This window comes from Oncorhynchus mykiss, chromosome 7 (assembly GCF_057628025.1).
Source record: "Oncorhynchus mykiss isolate SJ-2025 chromosome 7, ASM5762802v1, whole genome shotgun sequence".
In the NCBI taxonomy this organism is placed as follows: Eukaryota; Metazoa; Chordata; class Actinopteri; order Salmoniformes; family Salmonidae; genus Oncorhynchus; species Oncorhynchus mykiss.
The window spans coordinates 34,389,859-34,414,826 of NC_143028.1; the positions used below are offsets into that span (position 1 = coordinate 34,389,859).

Sequence of the window (24,968 nt, forward strand, 5' to 3'; positions counted from 1 at the left end):
AGCTGACAACCTAAAACTCCAGCAATAATCACCACAGCTCTCTAAGATGACCAAGACTAGATACAAGCTACCCACACGAGAGCTGCCAAATGTATTTGCTGCAATGTCATAAGAAAGTCACAGAATATAATGTTACAGTAGTTTTGCATGTTTGAAAAAAGGGGTGCCGGTGATAAGTGTCATTGATTATGTTTCAGTTGATTGATTCAGTTAGAAAGAAAGGACTTGCTTTAATGTACATTCTCATCTCAAGCCCTGATCCTGTGTCAGTGACTCATAAGGGACTTCCTTGTTTCAGAATGACTCAGCATTTTCTTTCCTCTTGGACGTATGTCACAGTGCCAACGTCCTGCATAGCAGACATACTCACTGTCATACTGACTCTAGCCATTAATTCCCAAAAATGCTGAATATACTAGATACCCTCTCATTCCCAGAACCCTGATCCCGTTTTACACTACTCTCTTGAATATTTAGTTTAATCAACCATAATTCCAACAATTGCCAGCTGTCACTCCTCAAAAGTGTCGCTGTGCAATTCTGCTGATGTTTTTACATAGCAGCAGTTTTTTTGCTAAGCTTATATAAGAATCAGCCCTGAATTAATTGGCAACTCTATAGACACTTTAGTTCTCAGAATGGACACTGTATCAAAGTCACTCTCCAAGATCAACAGAGAAAATACAAGTGTGACTTGTACTAAGCTGAGTCATCTAGTGTGACTTGCTTTAACTCATTCACCACCAAGACTACCAGTCTATTCTATGGATAGCCATAAATCTGTAATTTAGACGAACTACGCCTTCAACCTCTAGAATTGATGGAGTCTTACTGATAGACTGACAATGCTACAAATATTGTAATGTGATAAAACAGTCTAATGCAGGTTAATCTGAGCAGTGCCAGCGACGATTAAAAGGGGAACATGTCGGCCACTGACTGACCTTATTGTCTTGGAAATCATAGTCAAGTGAGTACTGCAGTTTGCCGAGCTTCTCCTCCTCTTTCTCTTCTTCCTCTTTCTCTTCCTCCGTCAGCCCTGTCTCACCTTCGTCATCGTCGTCGTCCTGTTTCTGCAGTGGTGGAACACAGGACACAGGGATCAAGAGATGAGGGGCCAGGGTTAAGTTGTAGCAGCCAGAAGGAGGGCACCCCCAGCCCACCCACCACAGACAGCATGCCACAGACAGACAAGTGGACCTCCAGGAGGCCTTGTGTTGCGTTGCTTTGCGCTGCATAGCACCAGGGTTTGTTGCATTGACTTGCATTGCGTAGCACCGGGACCTGCTTGTTTTTTTGCTCCCTCTTACCTGCTCCTCACCTGGTGGCAAAGTGGAATATACCATCCTGTCTCTAATGCCTCGGGGACTCAGGAATTATATTTGCTAGCTTGAATTCAAAATGTCCTTTGGTGACACAATTGGTTTACCCTGTATTTTACTTCTCAAAAAGACGCTTACCCTGACCTTGACGTCTTTCCCAAAATATCCCAAGGAAATAGCTAACAGAGAATCCCAAAAGCAGAGCCTGCATAATCTTAATTGCTTCCTTGTTATTCCATTTATGTGTCACCAAGGAATGTTCCTCTCAAGTCAGGTCACCATTATTCCAGGCAAATGGTAGCTACAGGATTAGGTAAGGGCATGGCTGGCTATGTGGATAATGTAGAAACAGTATTTCAGTTAGATTTCAGTTATGGTAACCCTGTTTCTGACATGTTCAAGTTTGCATGACTGTTTCATCTGCAAAACTGTGTTTTTTTTATTTGTTGTTCTCACTCTTCATTGAGTGACAAAGTAATTGGGGTGCAGATGAAACATACTAAGATTGAAGATTGATTGGTCATTCATTTATTACTGTCGTCCTCATGTCCACAAACAGCCTACCATGCCCTTTGTCACATGCATACAGTATATTATTAGTGTTAATCGTGGGTTGCGTTTAAACTATGTTCAAAACTTTCCATAGTGTGGTTGAGTTTGTCATCATAAGCGATGCGTTATTTCAGTCCTTTCAGTTCTCTCTCTCCGGGGTCTATTTAGCAGACCATAGCTTTCTCAGTTACATTCTCAAGCCACCATTACAAAACATGTTAGAAAAGCAAAGAAGCTACGACTTTCATTCCATGAACCCCCCCCCCCCTCATCATCATCATCACCATCATCATCTGCCCATGGGCCAGAGAGCATCACCGCGATCCTTCCACCTACCGTAAATCAGGGGTCCATCACAGTCAAGAAACACGGTGCACACATAAGACACCGAGCGAGAAGGAGGAGAGCAGAGAGAGGAAGAGGTTTGAAGTTACGACACACCAGAAAACAAACACTGTAGGCAGTCAACAACACAGACGACACTAGGATGATGGACAAAATGACACACTGATTGTCTGTTTGTAAAGAAAAAGTCCTACTTCCAGGACCATCTTTCACCATGTGGAGACAATTAAGTGATTGTTTTAATTAACTGGTGCATTAGGGCCACCTCAACGATATCAGACACATTCAGCCTGGAATTAAGCAGGAGCCCTTTTCCTCCCCCTGTTTATTCTTCTCTGTCTGAGATGTGGCTCCTCGGGTCCATAGGCACCATATCCATTATCCTTAAGCATTGAGGCCAGCTTACCCTACAGAAATAGGGTCTTAATTTGATTCTGTAGCAGTCATCCGCTTATTGGAATGCCACCTATGGCACGGCTCCATTACTTTCTCTACCCATTACCCACTGATTACCTAGTCCCTTCCCCATAACAAAGTGTGTAATTTTTCAATGTATGTCACAATGAAGTGGGGAAGAGTGGGGTAAGTTGAGCCAAAGGGTTAGTTGAGCCACCCCTTGTTTCTAGGAAACCACACACAAAATGAATCACATGACCACATTTTTAGGAAGAGATCATAATTCCATGGAGTCTGTGAAGGAAGAAACCACATGGAAAAGATTGTTATCAATTTAGGTTAAAAAAAAAAGTCAAATTACTTTGTTGTTTTCTTGATTCTTGTATCTAAACCAAAGTAGATGTTATTAAGATTGGTTTGCACATCGGTTGGGGTCTCTATAAGCTACAATATGAGGTCCTAATTCTAGCATGAAATTGCATCCTGGTAGCTGTGTGGGCAATAGTCAAAATGTTTGCCTTGTGGTAAGTTTAGCCAATGGCCATGGGGTAGGCCTAAGTTGAGCCAATGACCACCATACCCCATACAAATTATGATTGCATTTTGCCAGTTGTATGCATAGTATTTTTGCAATGTGTCATGCATATGAACTCAAGATAGTGAATTTTTGTGGTTACAGTCAGAGCAGACATCATCATGTCCCATGTATGCAAATGTAAAACAAGCAGAGGTATTAGCCCCCTTAAAGGTTATTGAGAAACCCATTCGAGCAGTAGCAAGAGAACACACATTTGTGTGTTCGAAGAGGTACATCGAAGAGGTACATTAACACAAAAGAGAACTAACATGTACAGTACCTGTGCAAAAGAGAGGCAATGATATAGTATCAGAGTCTGAGCTTGCTAAACATATCAAGAATCTCGCGGATCAGTTTCATTGGGGTTAGAATCCTCAAATGCAGAGAACTTGCCTATGAATTGGCACATTGAAAAACATCCATGTCCTCGACAACTGGTCAAGAAATGGAAGGATAAGTGACATTGAACAGAGAGATTATATGTACATTTAGAATTTACAATATACCACACTGACATTCCATTAATTAAACTTCGACATACCAGCACCATCACCCATTGACACGGAAAACACCATCACCCCACTCACCCTAAGGCAGCTCAACTTACCAAGAGACCACATTTTTTTCGGGACCAGGAATGCTTTCAAAACTGTTATGTTTACATGAATTCTGATTATTTCCAGGGATACACAACATCCTGAAATATATCTATATATTTGATAGAAATAATACTACATTTCCCTAGTAATGCTGAGTGTAAAACATGGCTCAACATACCCCACTCTCCCCTACAGCACACATTTTAAAATGATGGCAACGACAATATCAAGAGTACAGGTAGGATAGGGGATTATCGACATGTCTCCTGAAAATTTTTGTAAAGTGCTGTTGATGAAAGGTCAAAGGTTTTTACTGATACACCAAGGAATGCTTAATGACCATTTGTTGTTGGTCCAATCGACATAGATATTGACAGAAACGTTCCTGAGTCCCTCCAACAAAAGAAACAGTTACATAGTAAATAAAACAGAAAACTTTACTGGTATGTAGTGTGTAGTTTAGTAGGCTAATAACTCTTTGGAGATACACTACCTGATCAAGAGTATGTGGACACTTGCTCGTCGAACATCTCATTAATATGGAGTTGGTCCCTCCTTTGCTGCTACAACATTCTCCACTCTTCTGGGAAGGCTTTCCACTAGATGTTGGAACATTGCTGCGGGGACTTGCTTCCATTCAGACACAAGAGCATTAGTGAGGTCGGGCACTGATGTTGGGCAATTAGGCCTGACTCGCAGCCGGCGTTCCAATTCATCCCAAAGGTGTTCGAAGGGGTTGAGGTCAGGGCTCTGTGCGGGCCAGACAGTCAAGTTCTTCCACACCGATCAAGACAAAATATTTCTGTATGGACCTCGCTTTGTACATGGGGGCATTATCATTCTGAAACAGGAAAGGGCCTTCCCCAAACGGTTGCCACAAAGTTGAAAGCACAGAATCGTCTAGAACGTCATTGTATGCTATAGCGTTAAGATTTCCCTGCACTGGAACTAAGGAGTCCGAACCTAGCCCGTACCATGAACAACAGCCCCAGAACACTATTCCTCATCCACCAAACTTTACAGCCAGCACTATGCATTGGGGCAGGTAGTGTTCTCCTGGCATCCACCAAACCCAGATTCTTCCGTCGGACTGCCAGATGGTGAAGCATGCTTCATCACTCCAGAGAACGCGTTTCCACTGCTCCAGAGTCCGAAGGCGGCGAGCTTTACACCACTCCAACCGACACTTGGCATTGCGCATGGTGATCTTAGGCTTGTGTGCGGCTGCTATGGAAACACATTTTATGAAGATCCCGACAAACAGTTATTGTGCTGACATTGCTTCCAGAGGCAGTTTGGAACTTGGCAGTGAGTGTTGCAACCGAGGACAGAGGCGCTACGCGCTTCAGCACTCGGCGACTTGTTCTGTGAGCTTGTGAGCCACTTCGCAGCTGAGCAGTTGTTTCTTCTAGACGTTCCCACTTCACAATAACAGCAGTCACAGTTGACCGGGTCAGCTCTAGCAGGGCAGAAATTTGACGAACTGAGTTGTTGTAAAGATGGCATCCTATGTTTGTCTATGGAGATTGCATGGTTGAGGGCTCGATTTTATACACCTGTCAGCAACGGGTGTGGCTGCAATAGCCAAATCCACAAATTTGAAGTGGTGTCCACATACTTTTTTTTACATATAGCGTTTGTCTGTCAGCTATACCAAAGTCATTTCTGGTCATGTTTGTCTACTCTCATCATCAAAAAATAAGTAACTTGTTGCTTTTTACTAGACTTTTGTATTCAGATGAAATAAGAACCCTGAGTGTGATATAAGTTATGTCTTTGGGAGTTGCCTGTTCTTAGTGAACTCAGCTGAGTTTATAAGCGGAGCCTGAAGCACCATACCTCATCCCCTTTCATGTTCTTCATGTTGAAGCCATCCTTTCCCTTCTTGCCCTTCTTGTTCTTCTTCTTCTTGCAGCAGCACTTCTTTATAATGCAAAAGCAGCAGGTGAGGATGAGGAGGGCGGCCACCACAGCAATGGCTATGATAGCCCAGGAAGGGACTGCAACACAAACACACAGTATGGGTTAGATTAAGCTCCTTTGAGCTCCTTTTCACCTTGGGCTTTTCTGTTCCAGCATTATACCATGCATGGTATATGAATATGAGTCAGAGGTGGGGGAAAAAACAGGGAGGACTTACGTGGGATCTTATCAATCTCGTTCAAGAATTTGCTCTTGATCTCTTCGAACATGTCATTCTTGGACTCTGTACCGTTGCCTGGGGGTTCAGCCACTGTGGTGGCGATTGCTACGGCTGGGGCCGCGGTCATGGTGGCACCGGTGCCCGTGGGCTCTGGACCCACCATGGCCTCAGGCTTATTCTTGAACAAGTTCCACTTCATCGTCAATGACTAGGCCACGCACACAGTCCCTGGGGCAAGGCACAGACACACAGAGAGGGACAGTCAGTTGTCATCACCAGCAGCCCAGGCAATGAAGTGCGTAACCTTTAATATAACATACACACACACACACACACACATGCATAAAAGTAACAAAATGGATGATATCCCAGGTGACTCATTGTGACCAAATGCAATGCCTTATCGCTGTGTCAGAGATTAGAACAGCACATAAAATGACAAGGCTGAAGAGGTCCATAGGGAAAAGGACTTAGTTCCCATCTCAGACTCTGAGGATAAAAATAATTGTGTATAATATGCCAGCCAGTAGGCCTGCATCCTTAATGTGCTATGAACTCCTGAATAAAATTAACTCAGGGACGAAAAATCTCATTTTTTTTTAGAAATGAGACACAGTATCTTAAAGATAAAAATCATTTCTGGGTAACAGTTAAGTATCTGACTGTGATTGGTCACAAATAAACAAAAATAGTTTTTTTTTTGCAAATAGAAATTTCTCAAGCAATACTTTTTCTGGGACTGTCTGTGAGTGGTTTGAGGGGGAGGGGAAAACTGAAGAAGAAAAATAGCTTTTATTGGCAGAGAGGTTTGGAACTCTCTTTCTTATTGGTCTATTAACTAATTGACTGCATGGTGATGTTACCAGGTAGGCCAAAACTCCATCCCACCCAAACAGGCTGACATTTCAGATGGTATTTTCAAACAGCTTTTACACTAAAATGGCATTATAAGATTTTTTTGAATTTCACAGTATTATTCCAACCTCAGAAATATATAAAAAACAGGAAATCATGTTTTTCATGGCAATAGGCCTTTAATAACCTCTCTTTCGTATCGTCTGAGATCCCCAAATATTGGAAAGCTGCCGCGGTCATCCCACAATTCAAAGGGGGAGACACTCTAGACTCAAACTGTTATAGACCTATATCCATCCTGCCCTGCCTTTCTAAAATCTTCAAAAGTCAAATTAACAAACAGATCACTGACCATTTCAAATCCCACCTTACCTTCTCCACTATGCAATCTGGTTTCAGAGCTGTTCATGGGTACACCTCAGCCACGCTCAGGGTCCTAAACGATATCATAACCGCCATTGATAAAATACAGTACTGTGCAGCCGTCTTCATCGACCTGGCCAAGGCTTTCGACTCTGTCAATCACTGCATTCTTATCGGCAGACTTAATAGCCTTGGTTTCTCAAATGACTGCCTCGCCTGGTTCACCAACTACTTCTCAGATAGAGTTCAGTGTGTCAAATCGGATGGCCTGTTGTCTGGGCCTCTGGCAATCTCTATGGGAATGCCACAGCGTTCAATTCTTGGGCCGACTCTTTTCTCTGTATATACAGTGAGAGACAGAATAACAACAACAAAAATCCAGAAAAATGCATGTAAAAAATGTTATAAATTGATTTGCATTTTAATGAGGGAAATAAGTATTTGACCCCTCTGCAAAACATGACTTGGTGGCAAAACGCTTGTTGGAAATCACAGAGGTCAGACGTTTCTTGTAGTTGGCCACCAGGTTTGCACACATCTCAGGAGGGATTCCTTTCCCTTTAAGAGTGTGCTCCTAATCTCAGCTCGTTACCTGTATAAAAGACACATGGGAGCCAGAAATCTTTCTGATTGAGAGGGGGTGAAATACTTATTTCCCTCATTAAAATGCAAGTCAATTTATAACATTTTTGACATGCGTTTTTCTGGATTTTTTTGTTGTTATTCTGTCTCTCACTGTTCAAATAAACCTACCATTAAAATTATAGACTGATAATTTCTTTCTCATTGGGCAAACGTACAAAATCAGCAGGGGATCAAATACTCTTTCCCTCACTGTATCTATGATGTCGCTCCTGCTGCTGGTGATTCTCTGATCCACCTCTACGCAGACGACACCATTCTGTATACATCTAGCCCTTCTTTGGACACTGTGTTAACAAACATCCAAACAAGCTTCAATGCCATACAACACTCCTTCCGTGGCCTCCAACTGCTTTTAAATGCTAGTAAAACTCCATGCATGCTCTTCAACCAAATACTGCCCACACCCGCCCGACTAGCATCACTACTCTGGACAGTTCTGACTTAGAATATGTGGACAACTACAAATACCTAGGTTTCTGGTTAGACTGTAAACTCTCCTTCCAGACTCACATAAACATATCCAATCCAAAATTAAGTCTAGAATCAGCTTCCTATTTCGCAACAAAGCCTCCTTCACTCATGCTGCCAAACATACCCTCGTAAAACTGACTATCCTACCTTCACTGGTCATCCCCAAAGCCAACACTTACTTTGGCCGCCTTTCCTTCCAATTCTCTGCTGCCAATGACTGGAACGAATTGCAAAAATCACTGAAGCTGGAGACTGGAGATATCTCCCACTCTAACTTTAAGCATCAGCTGTCAGAGCAGCTTACAGATCACTGTACCTGTACACAGTCCATCTGTAAATAGCCCACCCAAATCCCTCATCCCCATAGTTATTTTTATTTTATTTTTTTCTCTTTTGCACCCCAGTATCTCTACTTGCCCATCTTCATCTGTACATCTATCACTCCAGTGTTGATGCCAAATTGTAATTATTTCGCCTCCATGGACTATTTATTGCCTTACCTCCATAATCTTACTACATTTGCACACACGGTACATAGATTTTTCTATTGTGTTATTGACTGTACGTTTGTTTATCCCATATGTAACTCTGTGTTGTTGTTTTTGTTGCACTGCTTTGCTTTATTTTGGCCAAGGTGGCAGTTGTAAATGAAAACTTCAACTGGCCTACCTGGCTAAATAAAGGTGAAATAAAAAATATATAAATAAATGGAAAATAGATTACATGAAGGTCAATGGAATCAAATTCTATCAAGAAGACGCTCAGTCCCTTGTGAAAGTCAATATCAAACATTACAGCATTACATCACAGTCAGTTAGGGATTAAACCAAAATGAATGGTGGGAGTTAATACAAATTCTACTTGAAGTGGAAAATGCGCTAGATGAATATGGCTCCCTATCCAAAATTAGTTCCAAAGAGGGCTATCTTCCAGTTATAATGAATGATCTGTTACCTCTGAAGGAATGGTGAAGACTTAGGTGATTATAAGTGTCTTCTGAAACAATGATCTCCACAAAATTGAAATGAGGCACTTGTGACTGAAACCTCCTTCTTTCTCGCAAATCCTAATAGGATTAGCATGGATACTGTACTGAAACAATTTACACTGTGAGTAGGTGAGATGGAGAGGCTGATTGGGAATTATCACCTTTGAATGCGCATTAGACCAACGGTTATAGCCTCCGGTTATTGCCAAATGCTCTCCCAAAAGTTCTCAGTAGTTGCCATTATCGTGTAATGATTCATATTTACAAAATGTATAACAGTAACTTCTCAAGTCTAGTAAGGGACATTCTCAGTACAAGTATCAAAAATGTGACGGATGAGATCACTGTGCAAATACAAAGATATACAGTGGTGTAAAGTAACTAAGTAAAGAAACTTTTAAGTATGACTTAAGTAGTTTTTTGGGGTATATGTATTTTAATTATTATATACTATTTATAACTTTTACATTTACTCCATTACATGTTCTTCTTACTCCCATTCATTATCCTTGACACCCAAAAATACTGTCCAATTCACGAGAACTGTAGATTGCTCTGTATGTTTCTATTTTTGTTTGGTCAGGGTGTGATTTGGGTGGGCATTCTATGTTTGTATGTCTGCCTTTCGTTGTCTCTGATTGGGAATCATACTTAGGTCGCCTGTTTTGCCACCTTAGGTTGTGGGTAGTTAATTTCTGTTCAGTGTTATTCACCTTGCAGGACTGTTTCGGTTTTCCTTTTTTTGTTGTTTTGTTCATTCAGTGTTCAGTGCAATTATTAAAGATGAACACGTACCCTGCTGCATTTTGCTCTGATGTTTCCTCTTCCGATGAAAGCCGTTACAAGAACACATGGTCATCCCAGACTCGCTAAACACAAATGTTTCATTTGTAAATGATGTCTGAATGTTGGAATATGCCCCTGGCTTTGTTAACATTTGTTTACAATTGTGCCATCTGGTTTGCATACTATAAGGAATTTGAAATGAATTATAGCGTTTACTTTAACTTTTGATAATTAAGTATATTTAAAACCAAATACTTTTAGACTTTTAATCAAGTAGTATTTAACTGGGTGACTTTCACTTACACGTACAGCATCTGTCTTCTTTAGGGATTTCTATACACTACAAACATACTGACAAAATCAATTCTCCTCTCAGGCCTTAGCAAGCTTCATATAATTCTGTGCCAGTTCTGTGTTGCTCTCATGGGCAGCGACAGGAGGGAAGAATAGGGAATGTACATTAGAGTCTGACAAATTATGTCCCAGAATTCAGAGCTACACCCTGGTCACTCTCAGGGGTGATACCAGCATATGATTAACATTTACAGATCGCGTTGATACTCTTTGTGAGTCATGCTCATCTTTGATTGGGTAGGGCTGAGCAATGGCACAATAGTATGAAAAGGGTGCCTCTAACCTAGAGCCGGCCACTCAACAATGTGTAGAATAAAGAGCTATTTGTTCCCACATGGGCATTGTTCGGCTCTGCCTCCCTATTGTCCCTATTCTGTTGTTCTCCCAGGAAAGGATATCTAAGGTGAAAAATGACACAGGCATAATCCTCTATTCTGCACATATGGAATTGGTTGTAGATCCATTACTCACAAAATCAACAATGGCAGATGACGAGAAGAGAGTAGATTTGCAACTCACAAGACAGAGGCATCTCTTAAATCCTATTCGTCTGGTAATAGATTACCCCGATCCATCTCTCCTGACATCTACAAACACTCTCTGGAGAATTAGCTGATGCAAAATACCATCATTGGAGAATGATGGTTTACAATATTTTCATACAACAGTGAAGGAGTGTTGGTTTGTAAACTATTGAAAATGGATAGAAACTGGATATAAATGAAGATTATCTGCTTATAGTATATATATACAATGGGGTTGTAATGGTAGTGGTGTGTATGGGGGTGTTTGTGAGTGCGTGCGTGTGTGCATGTGTATGTGTGTGCTTTCATGTGTCAAATAAAATGTTGTTTTTTTCAAGTGCTGTTCCAATAACCAATTGCTTTGTTCATGTAAGTGGCTGACTGTACAAATCACACCTATCAGTAGCTGCAATTTGGCAGTACGCCCAGACCGTGTTTTGAGAACGAATGACCGAGAACGAACGAAAGACATCTCAGTTTCAAGGTTGGTCTGTCACATGTTTTGAAACAATATTGGTCGGTCACATGAATGAAACAACACGGGTCTGGGTAAATATAACTTGTCTGTGTATAGCTGTATATAAGACAACTGCTGGGTCTGCCCAGGAAGAGCTCCTGATTGACGTGTACCATGATGCTTTGAGTTGTTTGGAACCTCACCAGTGCGCTGACAACAAACAATGATTTGTTTAAGATTGACTTTGAGTGTCCCTGTGTAAAACAATTCCCACAACACTTCATAAACAACAGGTGTAGACTGACAGTGAAATGAGTACATATGGGTCCTCCACAATGGAGATATCTTTTTTTTTAATAACACAAGGAATAAATAAATAAAATAATAGCACAATGAATAACGTGGCTATATACACGGGGTACCAGTACTGAATCGATGTGCAGGAGTATGAGGTAATTGAGGTAAATATACACATATACAGTAGGTAGGGATAAAGTGACTGTCACGTTCTGACCTTCATTTCTGTTGTTTTTGTCATTATTTAGTATGGTCAGGGCGTGAGTTGGGGTGGGCAGTCTATGTTTGTTTTTCTATGATTTTGGGATTTCTATGTTTGGTTCTCAATCAGAGGCAGGTGTCATTAGTTGTCTCTGATTGAGAATCCTACTTAGGTAGCCTGGGTTGCACTGTTTGTTTGTGGGTGATTATCTATGTTAGTTGCTTGTGTCAGCACAGGTCTCATTTATAGCTTCACGGTCGTTATTTGTTTATTGTTTTTGTATTCAGTGTTCAGTACTTTCTTTAATTAAATATTCATCATGAACACATACCACGCCGCGTTTTGGTCCTCCGATCCTTCTCGCCTCCTCCTCAGATGAAGAGGAGGATGACCGTGACAGTGACTAAGCACAAGGATAGATAATAAACAGTAACAGCAGTGTATGTACATTTTAAAAAGTTAGTGCAAAAAGGTTCAATGCAGATATTTTGTGTAGCTATTGGTGAAATATTTAGCTAACTAGTTAGCAGTCTTACAGCTTGGGGTAGAAGCTGTTCAGGGTCCTGTTGGTTCCAGACTTGTTACATTGTTAACGCTTGCCATGCGGTAGCAGAGAGAACAGTCTGACTTGGGTGGCTGGTATTTGATCATTTTTAGGGCCTATCTCTGACAAAAGATTGGTAAAAACTTCAGACGGGCCTGGACATGTACTGGATTAAGCAGGGGGACACGTCTGGCACTGCAGGATTTGAGTCCCTGGCGGCGTAGTGAGTTACTGATGGTAGGCTTTGTTACTTTGGTCCCAGCTCTCTGCAGGTCATTCACTAGGGCCCCCGTGTGGTTCTGGGATTTTTGCTCACCGTTCTTGTGATCATTTTGACCTCACGGGGTGAGATCTTGCATGGAGCCCCAGATCGAGGGAGATTATCAGTGGTCTTGTATGTCTTCCATTTCCTAATCATTGCTCCCACAGTTGATTTCTTCAAACCAAGCTGCTTACCTATTGCAGATTCAGTCTTCCCAGCCTGGTGCAGGTCTACAATTTTGTTTCTGGTGTCCTTTGACAGCTCTTTGGTCTTGGCCATAGTGGAGTTTGGAGTGTGACTGTTTGAGGTTGTGGACAGGTGTCTTTTATACTGATAACAAGTTCAAACAGGTGCCATTGATACAGGTAACGAGTGGATGACAGAGGAGCCTCTTAAAGAAGAAGTTACAGGTCTGTGAGAGCCAGAAATCTTGCTTGTTTGTAGGTGACCAAATACGTATTTTCCACCATAATTTGCAAATAAATTCATAAAAAATCCTACAATGTGATTTTCTGGATTTTTTTCCTCATTTTGTCTGTCATAGTTGAAGTGATGAAAATTACAGGCCTCTCATCTTTTTAAGTGGGAGAACTTGCACAATTGGTGGCTGACTAAATACTTTTTTGCCCCACTGTACGCACTACCCTCTGTCGCCCTTTGAGGTCAGATGCCAAGCAGTTGTCATACCAAGTGGTGATGCCAGTCAAGATGCTCTCAATGGTGCAGCTGTAGAACTTTTTGAAGATCCGAGGGACCATACCAAATCTGTTCAGCCTCTTGAAGGGGAAGTGGCGTTGTTGTGCCTTTTTCATGACTGTGTTGATTTGTGTGGACCATGACAGTTCCTTAGTGATGTGGACATGAGGAACTTGAAGCTCACGACCTGCTCACGACATAGTCACTCAACTGCCCCGTCGATGTGGATGGGGGTGTGCTCATTTTCTGTAGTCCACGATCAGCTCCTTTGTCATGCTGACATTGAGGGAGAGATTCTTGTCCAGGCACCACACGGCCAGGTATCTGACCTCCTTCCTGTAGGCTGTCTCATCATCTTCGGTGATCGGGCCTACCACCGTTGTGTCATCTGCAAACTTATTGACGGTGTTGGGGTTGTGCGCGGCCACGCAGTCGTGGGTGAACAGACAGTACAGGAGGGGACTAACTACACACCCCTGAGGGGCCCCCGTTTTGAGGGTCAGCATGACGGATGTGTTATTGCCTACCCTCACCACCTGTCAGGAAGTCTAGGATCCAGTTGCAGAAGGAAGTGTTTAATCCCATGTAATTAGCTTAGTGATGAGCTTGGATGGAACAATGGTGTTGAACACTGAGCTGTAGTCAACAAACAGCATTCTCACATAGTTGTTCCTCTTGAAAGGCCAGTGTGGAGTGGAATAGAGATTGCTTAATCTGTGGATCTGTTGGGGCAATTTGGGAATTGGAGTGCGTCCAGGGTGTCAGCTCAGTCATATCCTTACATAGTCACTCCTATCATTGCCATCCTTACCCCCTTCCGACACCCAGGTGGCGATACGCATCTCTGTGTGCCTGGCAGATATTTCAACTTGGATGTCAGCCAACCACCTCAAGCTCAACCTTGACAAGACAGAGCTGCTCTTCCTACCGGGAAGGCCTGCTCGCTCAAAGACCTCTTCATCACGGTTTACACCACAGTGTCGCCCTCCCGGAGTGCAAAGAACCAGGGTGTGACCCTGGAAAACACACTGTTTTTCTCTGCAAACATGAAAGCAGTGATTCGCTCCTGCAGGTTCAGGCACTTGTCCTCTCCCATCTGGACTACTGCAACTCGCTGTTGGCTGCGCACCCCGCTTGTGCCATCAAACCACTTCAACTTATCCAGAATGCTGCAGCCCACCTGGTTTTCAACCTTCCCAAGTTCTCCCATGTCACCCCGCTCCTCTGCACACTTCACTGGCTTCCAGTCAAAGCTCGCATCCACTACAAGAACATGGTGCTTATCTAAAAAAAAAAGCAAGAGGAATTGCCCCTCCCTACCTTCTGGCTATGCTCAAACCCTACACCCCAACCCGAGCACTCTGCCACCGCAGGTCTCTTGACCCCTATAGGAGGGCAGCTCCTGCTCCACCCAGTTCAAGCTCTTCTCTGTCCTGGCACCCCAATGGCGGAACCATCTTCCCCCTGAACCTAGGAATTATCTTCTGAAAAGAACTGAAACCCTAACTCTACAAACATTAAATATTCATCCTACTTACCTGGTGACCTCCCAGCCACCCCAAATAATAGTAAAGATAATGTTGATGTGAGCCATGACCAGCCTTTCAAAGCATTTCATGACTACAAATGTGAGTGCTATGGGGGGTTTGGCATTTAGACAGGTTACTTTGACATTTTTTGGGGACAGGGACTATGCATCTAGATTTTACAGACTGGGTCAGGGAGTGGTTGAAAATGTTAATGAAGACACTTGCCAGCTGATCAGCGCATGCTCTAAGTACGCCTCCTAGTAATCTGTCTGAATGTTAACCTGTTTAAAGGTCTTACTCACATCAGCTACGGAGAGTGTGATCACACAGTTGTCCGGAACAGCTGGTGCTCTCATGCATAGTTCAATGTTGCTAGCCTCGAAGCGTGTACATAAGGTATTTATCTCGTTTTGTAGGCTTGCGTCACTGGACAGCTGCTGGGTTTGCCTTTGTAATCCGTGGTAGTTTGCAAGCCCTGCCACTTCCGACGAGCATCAGACCCAGTGTAGTAGGTTTCGATCTTAGTCCTGTATTGACTCTTTGCCTATTTGATGGTTCTTCGGAGGGCATAGCGGGATTTCTTATAAACATCAGGATTAGTGACTCACTCCTTGAAAGCGGCAGCTCTAGCCTTTAGCTCAGTGCGGATTTTGCCTGTTATCCATGGTGTCTGGTTGGGATATCTACGTACAGTCACTGTGGGAACAACGTTATGTGCCTGTATGTATCTTGTTGTCTGTGTGTGAGAGGCACTCCAATGCAGCAAGCTTCCCAGAGGCAAGGCAATTGGGCAGATTTGGCATACATGGCTGGCAAACACAGAGCTTAACCCTGATTACATGTGTCCTCACTGGGGACAAACAGACACACACAGGCCTACAACAGTTATTCACTGACGCTAGATCCAGACAGCCCAAGATAACCATGTGCACCCCATTTTGTATACATTTTACCATCAAGAAGAATATTACATTGTCAAACCAACAGCTTTGTGTAGTATTGTTTGGATGTAAAGAGATGCTTCAATGCAGCTGACATATTACAACATATATGATTCAGAATTGTTGTGTTGTGTTGAACTGTACAGTTCTTTACCTGAGACACCAAGGATAAAGGCAATGGTATCTGTAGGAAATGCATTGTCTAGAGTGGCAACAGACAGTGAAATGATCGAAACATGGGTCAGCAGCAACAGCAAAACAGTATTGTGTCAAGTCTGTGGCTGGGATTCAATGCAAGGTGCCTTATAACACACGGCTATAGGTAATTCACGTTTGAGCCGACATATTTACACGAATGCAAACGGCCCAGAAAATGCCTCTGAAAGCCGCATTGTCGGCTGTATAGTGTGCTGCTCTATAATGCACCTTGGATTGAATTCAGGACTGTGTCTTCATTGACCTATAGTCCACAAATCAATAGACTGTGCATCTTCAAAGGGTGCAGTGTAGTGTTCTAAAAAGCTTAAAATAGCTCGAGGCTATACGATACCCCACTCCGCAAGACGTGTTCCATTCAAGGCTACTTGTGAAACATTACAGGAGACAAACTATAGTTGTTGCTGAGCAAATCAAATCCAGCTGAATTGCCTCTGTCTGATATCCAGTCACTTTACAGCCGGCCTGAGGCCATGGTAGCCAATGGAGTTTGGGATCTGACCAATCAAATGACTAATTGTTTTACTTTACAGATAGAAGGAAAATGGCTAATATAGACATAGCTGCTTCCACCATGCCCTCTCTTTTATCGATATATGACAATCTGAACAGAAAAGGAGAATTATATAACAAATTAAAAATTATTACATTAAATTATTCCTGCAAACAAATGGACATAATACATCACAACTGATCATAACAGTCCTAACAGTAATTCCCACAGGCTATATTCCAAAACTGTATAATAGCTTACTGTCCTTGTCTCACTCTCATCTTGTTCAGTGGCTGTAAGGCAAAAGAGACAAGAAAGAGACAAGAAGAGAAAGCTATCCATTCTATCTAGGTCAGTAGTATCTACCTCAAGCCTGCAGGTACTGCAGGTACACTTACATTCCAATTTCTGCATCTCTGCAGCTCAGCACTGGACAGCTCCACTTAGTTAGTCGCAAACCTGAAGCCCCAGATACACACCGATTTTCAGATTCCTAGGACAAATCTTCAAATGACAGAAGAACCATTGTCATTCTGATTCATTTATAATAAAGAATGTTCATTATGAAAGTTGTCCCAAAATGACCTGAATTTCTATATCATCTGCTGGTTATCCTTAACAGGGAGGAAATGAGAGTGAGGTAGAAAGTCTTACCAGTCTAATGTGATATTCGCACTGGCTGGGTGACCCATCCAATAATCAGGCTCGTAGGGCTAATGTTTCAGTGTCGTGGTAACATCCCCTGAATTCTCCCATAAGCAGAGACTGCAGTCTCTCCTCTCACTTCTCTCCACTGCAGCAGAGCAGGGCAGTACTCTCCCTCTCTTTCTAGCCCTCTCTCTCCTGTACACACCGTCTCCCCCTTTTCCCACTCTCAATCAAATACCCCCCTCTGTCAATTCTCTCCTCCCTCACTGTCTCTCTCTCAACATACACAATCTCTCCAAATGTCTCTCTATTTCTCTCTCCCTCTCTCGCTCTCTCTTTCTCTCTCCTCATTTGTGATGCTGCTCACACAGTATGCTACGCATCGGTCTAGCATCTGATGGAATGGCCATCGTAAAGGATCAATATGCAAATCCACTTGTCTCTGTTCTTAGGGGTTGCGGAATGGCTCAATGATTTACTGATAGGAGAAAGGGATCGAAGAGGGAAGAAAAGAGCGGCATGGAAGGAGAGCGACAGAGACGAGAGGAGAAGAGGAAAAAGAAGAGAGAGGGGAGAGGGAGGGAGATAGGGGTGAGGATATAGGGAAAGAGAGAGAGAATGGGGAGATGAGGGATGTGGTTACTGCGTTTATTTGAAAAGGGTGCTGTTTCTAAACTATTTAAAGTTACACTGAAGTTAAAAGGGTAATACCATGCACTGTACTGTGTATACCAATATTTCATCTTCAGCATACGACCATGAATAAATATTCAGTCCTCCATATGTAGTGTTTGATATGCCAGACTAGGAGTATAAAATCACTCATTATAGGCCAAGAAACCCCTTTTACAGTACCTTTAAAGTACCAGTCAAAGGTTTGGGTACACCTACTCATTCCAGGGTTTTCTTTATTTTTTACTATTTTCTACATTGTAGAATAATAGTAAAGACATCAACATTATGAAATAACACATATGTAATCATGTAGTAACCAAAAAAGTGATTAAACAAATCAAAGTATATTTTATATTTCAGATTCTTCAAAGTAGCAACCCTTTTCTTGTTTTATGTTTCTGTGGCTGTAAAGGTAATGATATTGTAAACATGTCACCTTAACTTTGAACTCTCAAGTTATTTAAATGCGCCTTGAGGTTATTGTCCCCACAGTACATGACAAGAATAGGAGTAAGTAAGTCTGCCCTACAGTATGTGAGTCAAGATTGTGCTTAAACTGATGGTGAATTACATGTTGTTTTGTTTTGTAACACAAGGCAGTTTTGCATACCTCATCCACTCATCCATTTAACTCCAGCTGAAATAACCATTCCAACATATTGTGTCCTTTCATTTGTACAACAAAGTGGCAACATAACAGCAATATTCATGTTCTAACAGATGTTGCCATTTCCTTGCACTCTCATCCCCTCTAGTTTGAGTCAAATCCTCCATCAGCATTCCAGTGAGGTCTTCTTGGTGGAAGAATCCTATTTCTGCTCATTTCCAGAACTCTCACAAGGCGCCTCCTGAAAGAATACCTTGGCTCCATCCGCGTTAGTTTGGAATTGAACAGCTGGTGAAAGCCAGGCCACTTAGCGGGCACTGCCATGTCGCTGCTATGTTTCAGCGTGTTATGACTCCTTTTCACCAGATGGGGGCAGTAGTTAACTCACTGCATCACTTTATGTTAATATGCACTGTGCATGGTTGGTTATGGCCTTGGCTGGAGGAAGTAATGAGTTGTTGTTGTGCTGCGTTCCGGTTCACTAAACCTTCCTTACTCCTCTTCACCTCCCTACCCTCACTCCCTACCCACTTACTCACCCCCCCCCCTCCCCCCCTCATGTATTTAGAAGCATTGGATTGTGTTTTTGCCCTAGCACTGCACAGCTGATTCAAATAATCAAAGCTTGATGATGAGTTGGTTATTTGAATCAGCTGTGTAGGGGTAGAAGAAAAAAAAAGAAGTATGCACCCAGGGAGGGCCCCAGGACCGAGTTTGGTAAACCCTATTTCGAGGGAGTTCCCTTAACACTAGTCTATTCCTTTTAAATCGATGAGATGGAGTGCACACTTTGGGGAGGAGGGGAGGAAATCAGGCCTCAGCCAGGCTCTGGGTAGAAGTTGGCCATAGTCACAGTTCTAGGATCAGTTTACTCTCCAATCTTAAACCCAATCCATTAGAGGGCGAAATGTTTAACACAGATCTGGGATCAGTTCAGTCTCCTATCTTAATACCAATGCATTAGAGGGGGAAACATTTAACACAGATATAGGATCAGTTTACTGTCCTATCTTAATCCCAATCCATTAGAGCAGGAATCATTTAACACCGATTGGGGCACATCATTTGAAATGTGAAGCAAATTACAGGATTTTCTCCTTACTATGAACAGTTTCATTTAGACCCTTGTCAAGAATGTATTGCCTTCAAATAGCCGAAAGTATAGACAAGGGATGAGCAACTCCAGTCCTCAGGGACCTGAATGCTGTCAAATCAAATCAAATTATATTTGTCACATGTGCCGAATACAACAGCTGTAGACCTTACAGTGAAATGCTTACTTACAATCCCTTAACCAGCAATGCTTTATGAGTTAAAAAAAAAAGATAAGTAAAAAATAGAAAATAGAAAATAAAAGTAACAAATAATTAAACAGCAGCAGTAAAATAACCATTGAGGCTATATACAGGGGGTACCGGTACAGAGTCAATGTGCGGTGGAAAAGGTTAGTCAAGGTAATTGAAATAATATGTACACTACTGTTCAAAAGTTTGGGGTCACTTAGACATGTCATTGTTTTTGAAAGAAAAGCACATTTTTTTTGTCCATTAAAATAACATCAAATTAATCAGAAATACAGTATAGACATTGTTAATGTTGTAAATGACTATTGTAGCTGGAAACGGCTGTTTTTTTTATGGAATATCTATAGTACATAGGCGAACAGAGGCCCGTTATCAGCAACCATCTCCTGTGTTCCAATGGCACGTTGTGTTAGCTAATCCAAGTTTATCATTTTAAAAGGCTAATTGATCATTAGAAAACCCTTGCAATAAAACTGGCCTTCTTTAAACTAGTTGAGTATCTAGAGCATCAGCATTTGTGGGTTCAATTACAGGCTCAAAATGACCAGAAACAAAGATTTTTCTTCTGAAACTTGTCAGTCTATTCTTGTTCTGAGAAATGAAGGCTATTCCATGCGAGAAATTGCCAAGAAACAGAATATCTCGTACAACGATGTGTATTACTCCTTTTACAGAACAGTGCAAACTGGCCCTAACCAGAATAGAAAGAGGATTGGGAGGCAGCTTCATTAAACAGTACCCACAAAACACCAGTCTCAACATCAACAGTGAAGAGGCGAATCCGGGATGCAGGCCTTCTGTTGGAGTCGTGCCTGGCAGTCATGAGTGAACAGGGAGTACAGGAGGGGACTGAGCACGCATCCCTGAGGGGCCCCTGTGTTGAGGATCAGCGTGGCAGATATGTTGTTCCCTACACTTACCACCTGGGGGCGGCCCCTCATGAAATTCAGGATCCAGAGGGAGGTGTTCAGTTCCAGGGTCCGTAGCTTAGTGAAAAGCATTGAGGGAACTATGTTGTTGAAAGCTGAGCTGCAGTCAATGAATAGCATTCTCACATAGATTTTCCTTTTTTCCAGGTGAGAAAGAGCAGTGTTGACTGCAAAAAAGATTGCATCATATGTGGACCTGTTGGGGTGGTATGCAAATTGGAGTGGGTCTACAGTTTCTGGGATAATGGTGTTCCATAAACTAGTCCGTTGGGAAAGGCAAAAAGTATTGTCTTTGTGATAACAGCAGGAAAATATCATATTAAATGCAAGCATTTTTTTTTAGAAGCTAATTAGAACATAGTGTCCACTCGGGATAGTTTTATCTAAGAACCTGTTTTATCTCTATCACCTTGTTCCAGTCCTGCACACATTGAATTGCCATGGGGGGAATTCAGACCAGAGTTAGGAAAGTGTAAATGGAACTTTATTACCTTTTTGTGCCCTTCTTCTGTACTCGTATTCTGAGCCAGCGCCAGCAAGGTACGCATTTGGGACGGAGATCAAATAAATGGACGTGAGAAGGAGGTGTATCTACAGACACGGCGTATTCTGACCTTGATTTAATTTCCTCATAATTTCGTCAACTTTACACTTGAGGAAGTGATGAATAAGGTCGAGCAACCTGTCGGTTCAAGTGGAAAAACATTTAATAGATTTTTTTTCCCATTCTCCATTCACTGTCATTTACAAATTGATAAGGGCTATTGATAAGAGCTACGGTAGGTCAATTAGTAATCAGTTTGGATAAGGGGATTGTAAATATATATAGTAACACTGTTTTAGATCTATTTTACCTCATGGTGGTTGGAGACAAATGTGAACCCAGTCACATGGCAGCAAACTGAAGCATATCAACATGACAGGTAGGCTGTGTGTGCCTCATTCCCACAATGAAGTGCTGTTATGCAGAATTTAAATTGCATGGCCTTATATTTTGCAGGGATGAATCGTGGAGACACGAGCCAAATGAGATGACAAGCCATATCTGTGCAGTGACAGTCGGGCCAAACGTACCTTTTGTGCGTTCAAGAATGTTTTTAATTTCAGCCTTCTTTAAAATAATTTGTATCATGTTAAATATTTGGCACTATCGGTAGCTATCGTCGGTAATACTCACACACATTCTTACCTGTCACTTAAGTGTTAGTTCCCTTAAATGTTAGGCCTATATTAGGCATCATTCCATTACATCGTTAGTTTCCCTTCCTTTCCTCTGTCATGTCCGTGTGGTTGATCCTGAGGGTCACTAGCAATAGTGGATCACATTTTACTGTTAGAGTTTTCTCCCCTTCCAATATTTAGAGATGTCGGATCGTAATTTGATCAGATGTTTAACTTGTAATGTATTTGAGGCTTAATTTCCAATTAGACATTTCAGACTTGATTTTCCCTTGTGAAAAATCTAACAACCCTAACACAAATGTGACTTGTTTCAGGAAACTAGGTGTATGTTCATGTGTTACTACTCCACATGAGGCAATTGAACGTAAACTTAAAATAAACATATATAAATCAGTTGTTTGGCAGAAATGCCTTCTGGAACATTAGAATGTTCATGTGCCTTAATAGAATGTATGTATGCCATCTGTAAATACGAATAAAATTGTTCAATTTTGAGCCTTTATGCCACGGAAAAAGCCAGGAACCTTCCCGCTAGCCATGATTGGCTGAGGTAATGGATGGGCTGGACATGCCGAGACATGAGTTTGGATTGGTATGCCATGAAGCATGCTTCTGTCTATAACATGAGCTGGTCAGTATGTGTAGGCAATCCTTTCTAATGCATTTTATTTATTTAATTAGGCAAGTCAGTAAAGAACAGATTCTTATTTACAATGACGGCCTACCCCGGACAATGCTGGGCCAATTGTGTGACGCCTGATGTGATGCAGCCTGGATTTGAACCAGAGACCGCAGTGACACCTCTTTCACTGAGATGCAGTGCCTTAGACCACTACGCCACTCGGGAGCCCAAAAGACATGTAGTAGAACTGAAAAGGTGTTGCTCTCCACTTTCTGGAGGACCGAGTTTTGAAATCAGTGGAATGGCCGGTGGAATTAGACTATGGTAGCTATGGAGATGGAGAAAATTCTGGCGTTTGATTGCAAATATGCAGAGGGAGTAGAAAAGAGAACACACAGAAGACTGTTAATAAAACACCTGTCTCCAGATTGCATCTTCAAACTAAGGGCAACCATGGCATCTGTGACAGAGAGTGAGAAGCGTACATCTAAGTCTAGCTAGAAAAAAAATCTGATATTATATGTTTCTAATTTTGTCCGAAAGTTGTTTTCAGGTGTGGGCTCTCGGAGTGTGGTGTCAGGAAAATAACCTCTCACTCAACGTCAACAAAACAAAGGAGATGATGGTGGACTCAGGAGGCTAAAGAAATTTGGCTTGTCACCTAAAACCCTTACAAACTTTTACTGATGCACAATTGAGAACATCCTGCCGGGCTGTATCACCGCCTGGTACGGCAATTGCACCACCCACAACGGCAGGGCTCTCCAGAGGGTGGTGCGGTCTGGCCAATGCATCATCGGGGTCAAACTACCTGTCCTCCAGGACACCTACAGCACCCGATGTCACAATCACCGAGCCACTGCCTGTTCACCCCAATCAATCATCCAGAAAGGCAAGGTCAGCACAGGTGCATCAAAGCTGGGACTGAGAGACTGAAAAACAGCTTCTATCTCAAGGCCATCAGATTGTTGAACAGCCATCACTAGCACAGAGAAGCTGATGCCTATATGCAGACTTGAAATCATTGGCCACTTTAATAAATGGAACACTAGTCACTTTAATAATGCCACTTTAACAATGTTTACATATCTTGTATTACTCATCTCATATGTAAATAATGTATTCTATACTATCTATTGCATCTTAGCCTATGCTGCTCTGACATTGCTCATCCATATAGTTATACATTCTTATTCCATTCCTTTACTTAGATGTGTTTGTATTAGGTACTTGTTGTGGAAATGTTAGATATTACTTGTTAGATATTGCTGCACTGTCAGAACTAGAAGCACAAGCATTTCGCTACACTTGCATTAACATCTGCTAACCATGTGTATGTGACCAATAAAATCTGATTTGATTTGATTTGATTTGATTTCAAGTTAAAGCGTACTGTTTGCTAGCTAGCTAACGTTAAATGGCTTGCTCGCTAGCTAACGTTATGTGTATGATCTGTGTGGTAATATTATTTTTTTTTATCTCAGAGCCTTTTGCATTGCTAGTTGTAGCCTAATGTTATCTAGCTAGCTAACATTGAACCTGGTTGGTTAGCAACCTGCGGATTCATGTAGGGTACTAACGTTATGAGTTGGGATTATGGTTCGTTGTTTAGTTAGCTAGCTAGTTGCATGTCTAAACAAAAGACTCCACTATGCAAGTAACCATTTCACTACACCTTATGTATCCTGTGCATGTGACAAATAAAGTTTGATTTTATCAGATATAGATTGTGTTTACCAAAGATGGTAATGTGAAGAACATGACCTAAACCAAAGTCAAATTAGGATATAACGTTAGGCCAGCCAGACAGTGTTCAAGTAAAAAAATTATCCAGTAGAATGTCCTGATTTTACTTAGTCACACTCACAACCGTAATCTATTTTCTGTAATTGGCTCGCCATTAACTTGTAAATAATGATCTTGTTGTGAGTTTATTTTCCTGTAATAATGAAGACAAGTGAGCTGAAGTATGGTCTTTATGATGTGATCATTATTTTAACTGGCTAGCCAGCTAACTTAACGTTAGGTAGCTAGCTATCAAGCTAGAAACAAACCAAAACATTGGTTAGAAAGATGCTTTTAGTTACCTGATTTGCCCAATTTACATATACAATAAGTGCATCAATGACATCATCCCCACAATGACCATAGGTACATACCCCAACCAGAAGCCATGGATTACAGGCAACATCTGCACTGAACTAAAGGGTAGAGCTGCCTCTTTCAAGGAGTGGGACTCTAACCCTGACGCTGATAAGAAATCCGCGCTACGACCTCAGATGAATCATCAAACAGGCAAAGCGTCAATACAGGACTAAGATTAAATCATACTACACCGGCTCCGATGCTCGTTGGATGTGGAACGGCTTGCAAACTATTACAAACTACAAAGGGAAGCATAGCCGCAAACTGCCCAGTGACACGAGTCTACCAGATGAGCTAAA

General features: G+C 42.0%; 1 protein-coding gene across 4 annotated transcripts in view; it reads right to left on the bottom strand.

Annotated features, from left to right (window-relative positions):
- LOC110527738 (synaptotagmin-2) overlaps window positions 1-24,968 on the bottom strand; it is a 73,733-nt gene that overhangs the window by 12,324 nt on the left and 36,441 nt on the right. Inside the window, exons 1-5 of one of the 4 annotated variants that reach the window (XM_021609208.3) lie at window positions 17,212-17,609; window positions 16,956-17,061; window positions 5,932-6,162; window positions 5,631-5,791; window positions 945-1,073 (exon numbers count right to left, since the gene is read on the bottom strand). In XM_021609208.3, coding sequence (XP_021464883.1) covers window positions 945-1,073; window positions 5,631-5,791; window positions 5,932-6,133 — 492 coding nt within the window. In that variant the 5' untranslated portion in view covers window positions 6,134-6,162; window positions 16,956-17,061; window positions 17,212-17,609. Of the gene's footprint in view, window positions 1-944; window positions 1,074-5,630; window positions 5,792-5,931; window positions 6,163-16,955; window positions 17,062-17,211; window positions 17,610-24,968 lie in introns of those variants that run through there. The other 3 variants (XM_021609212.3, XM_021609214.3, XM_021609209.3) reach the window with 3 other exon arrangements.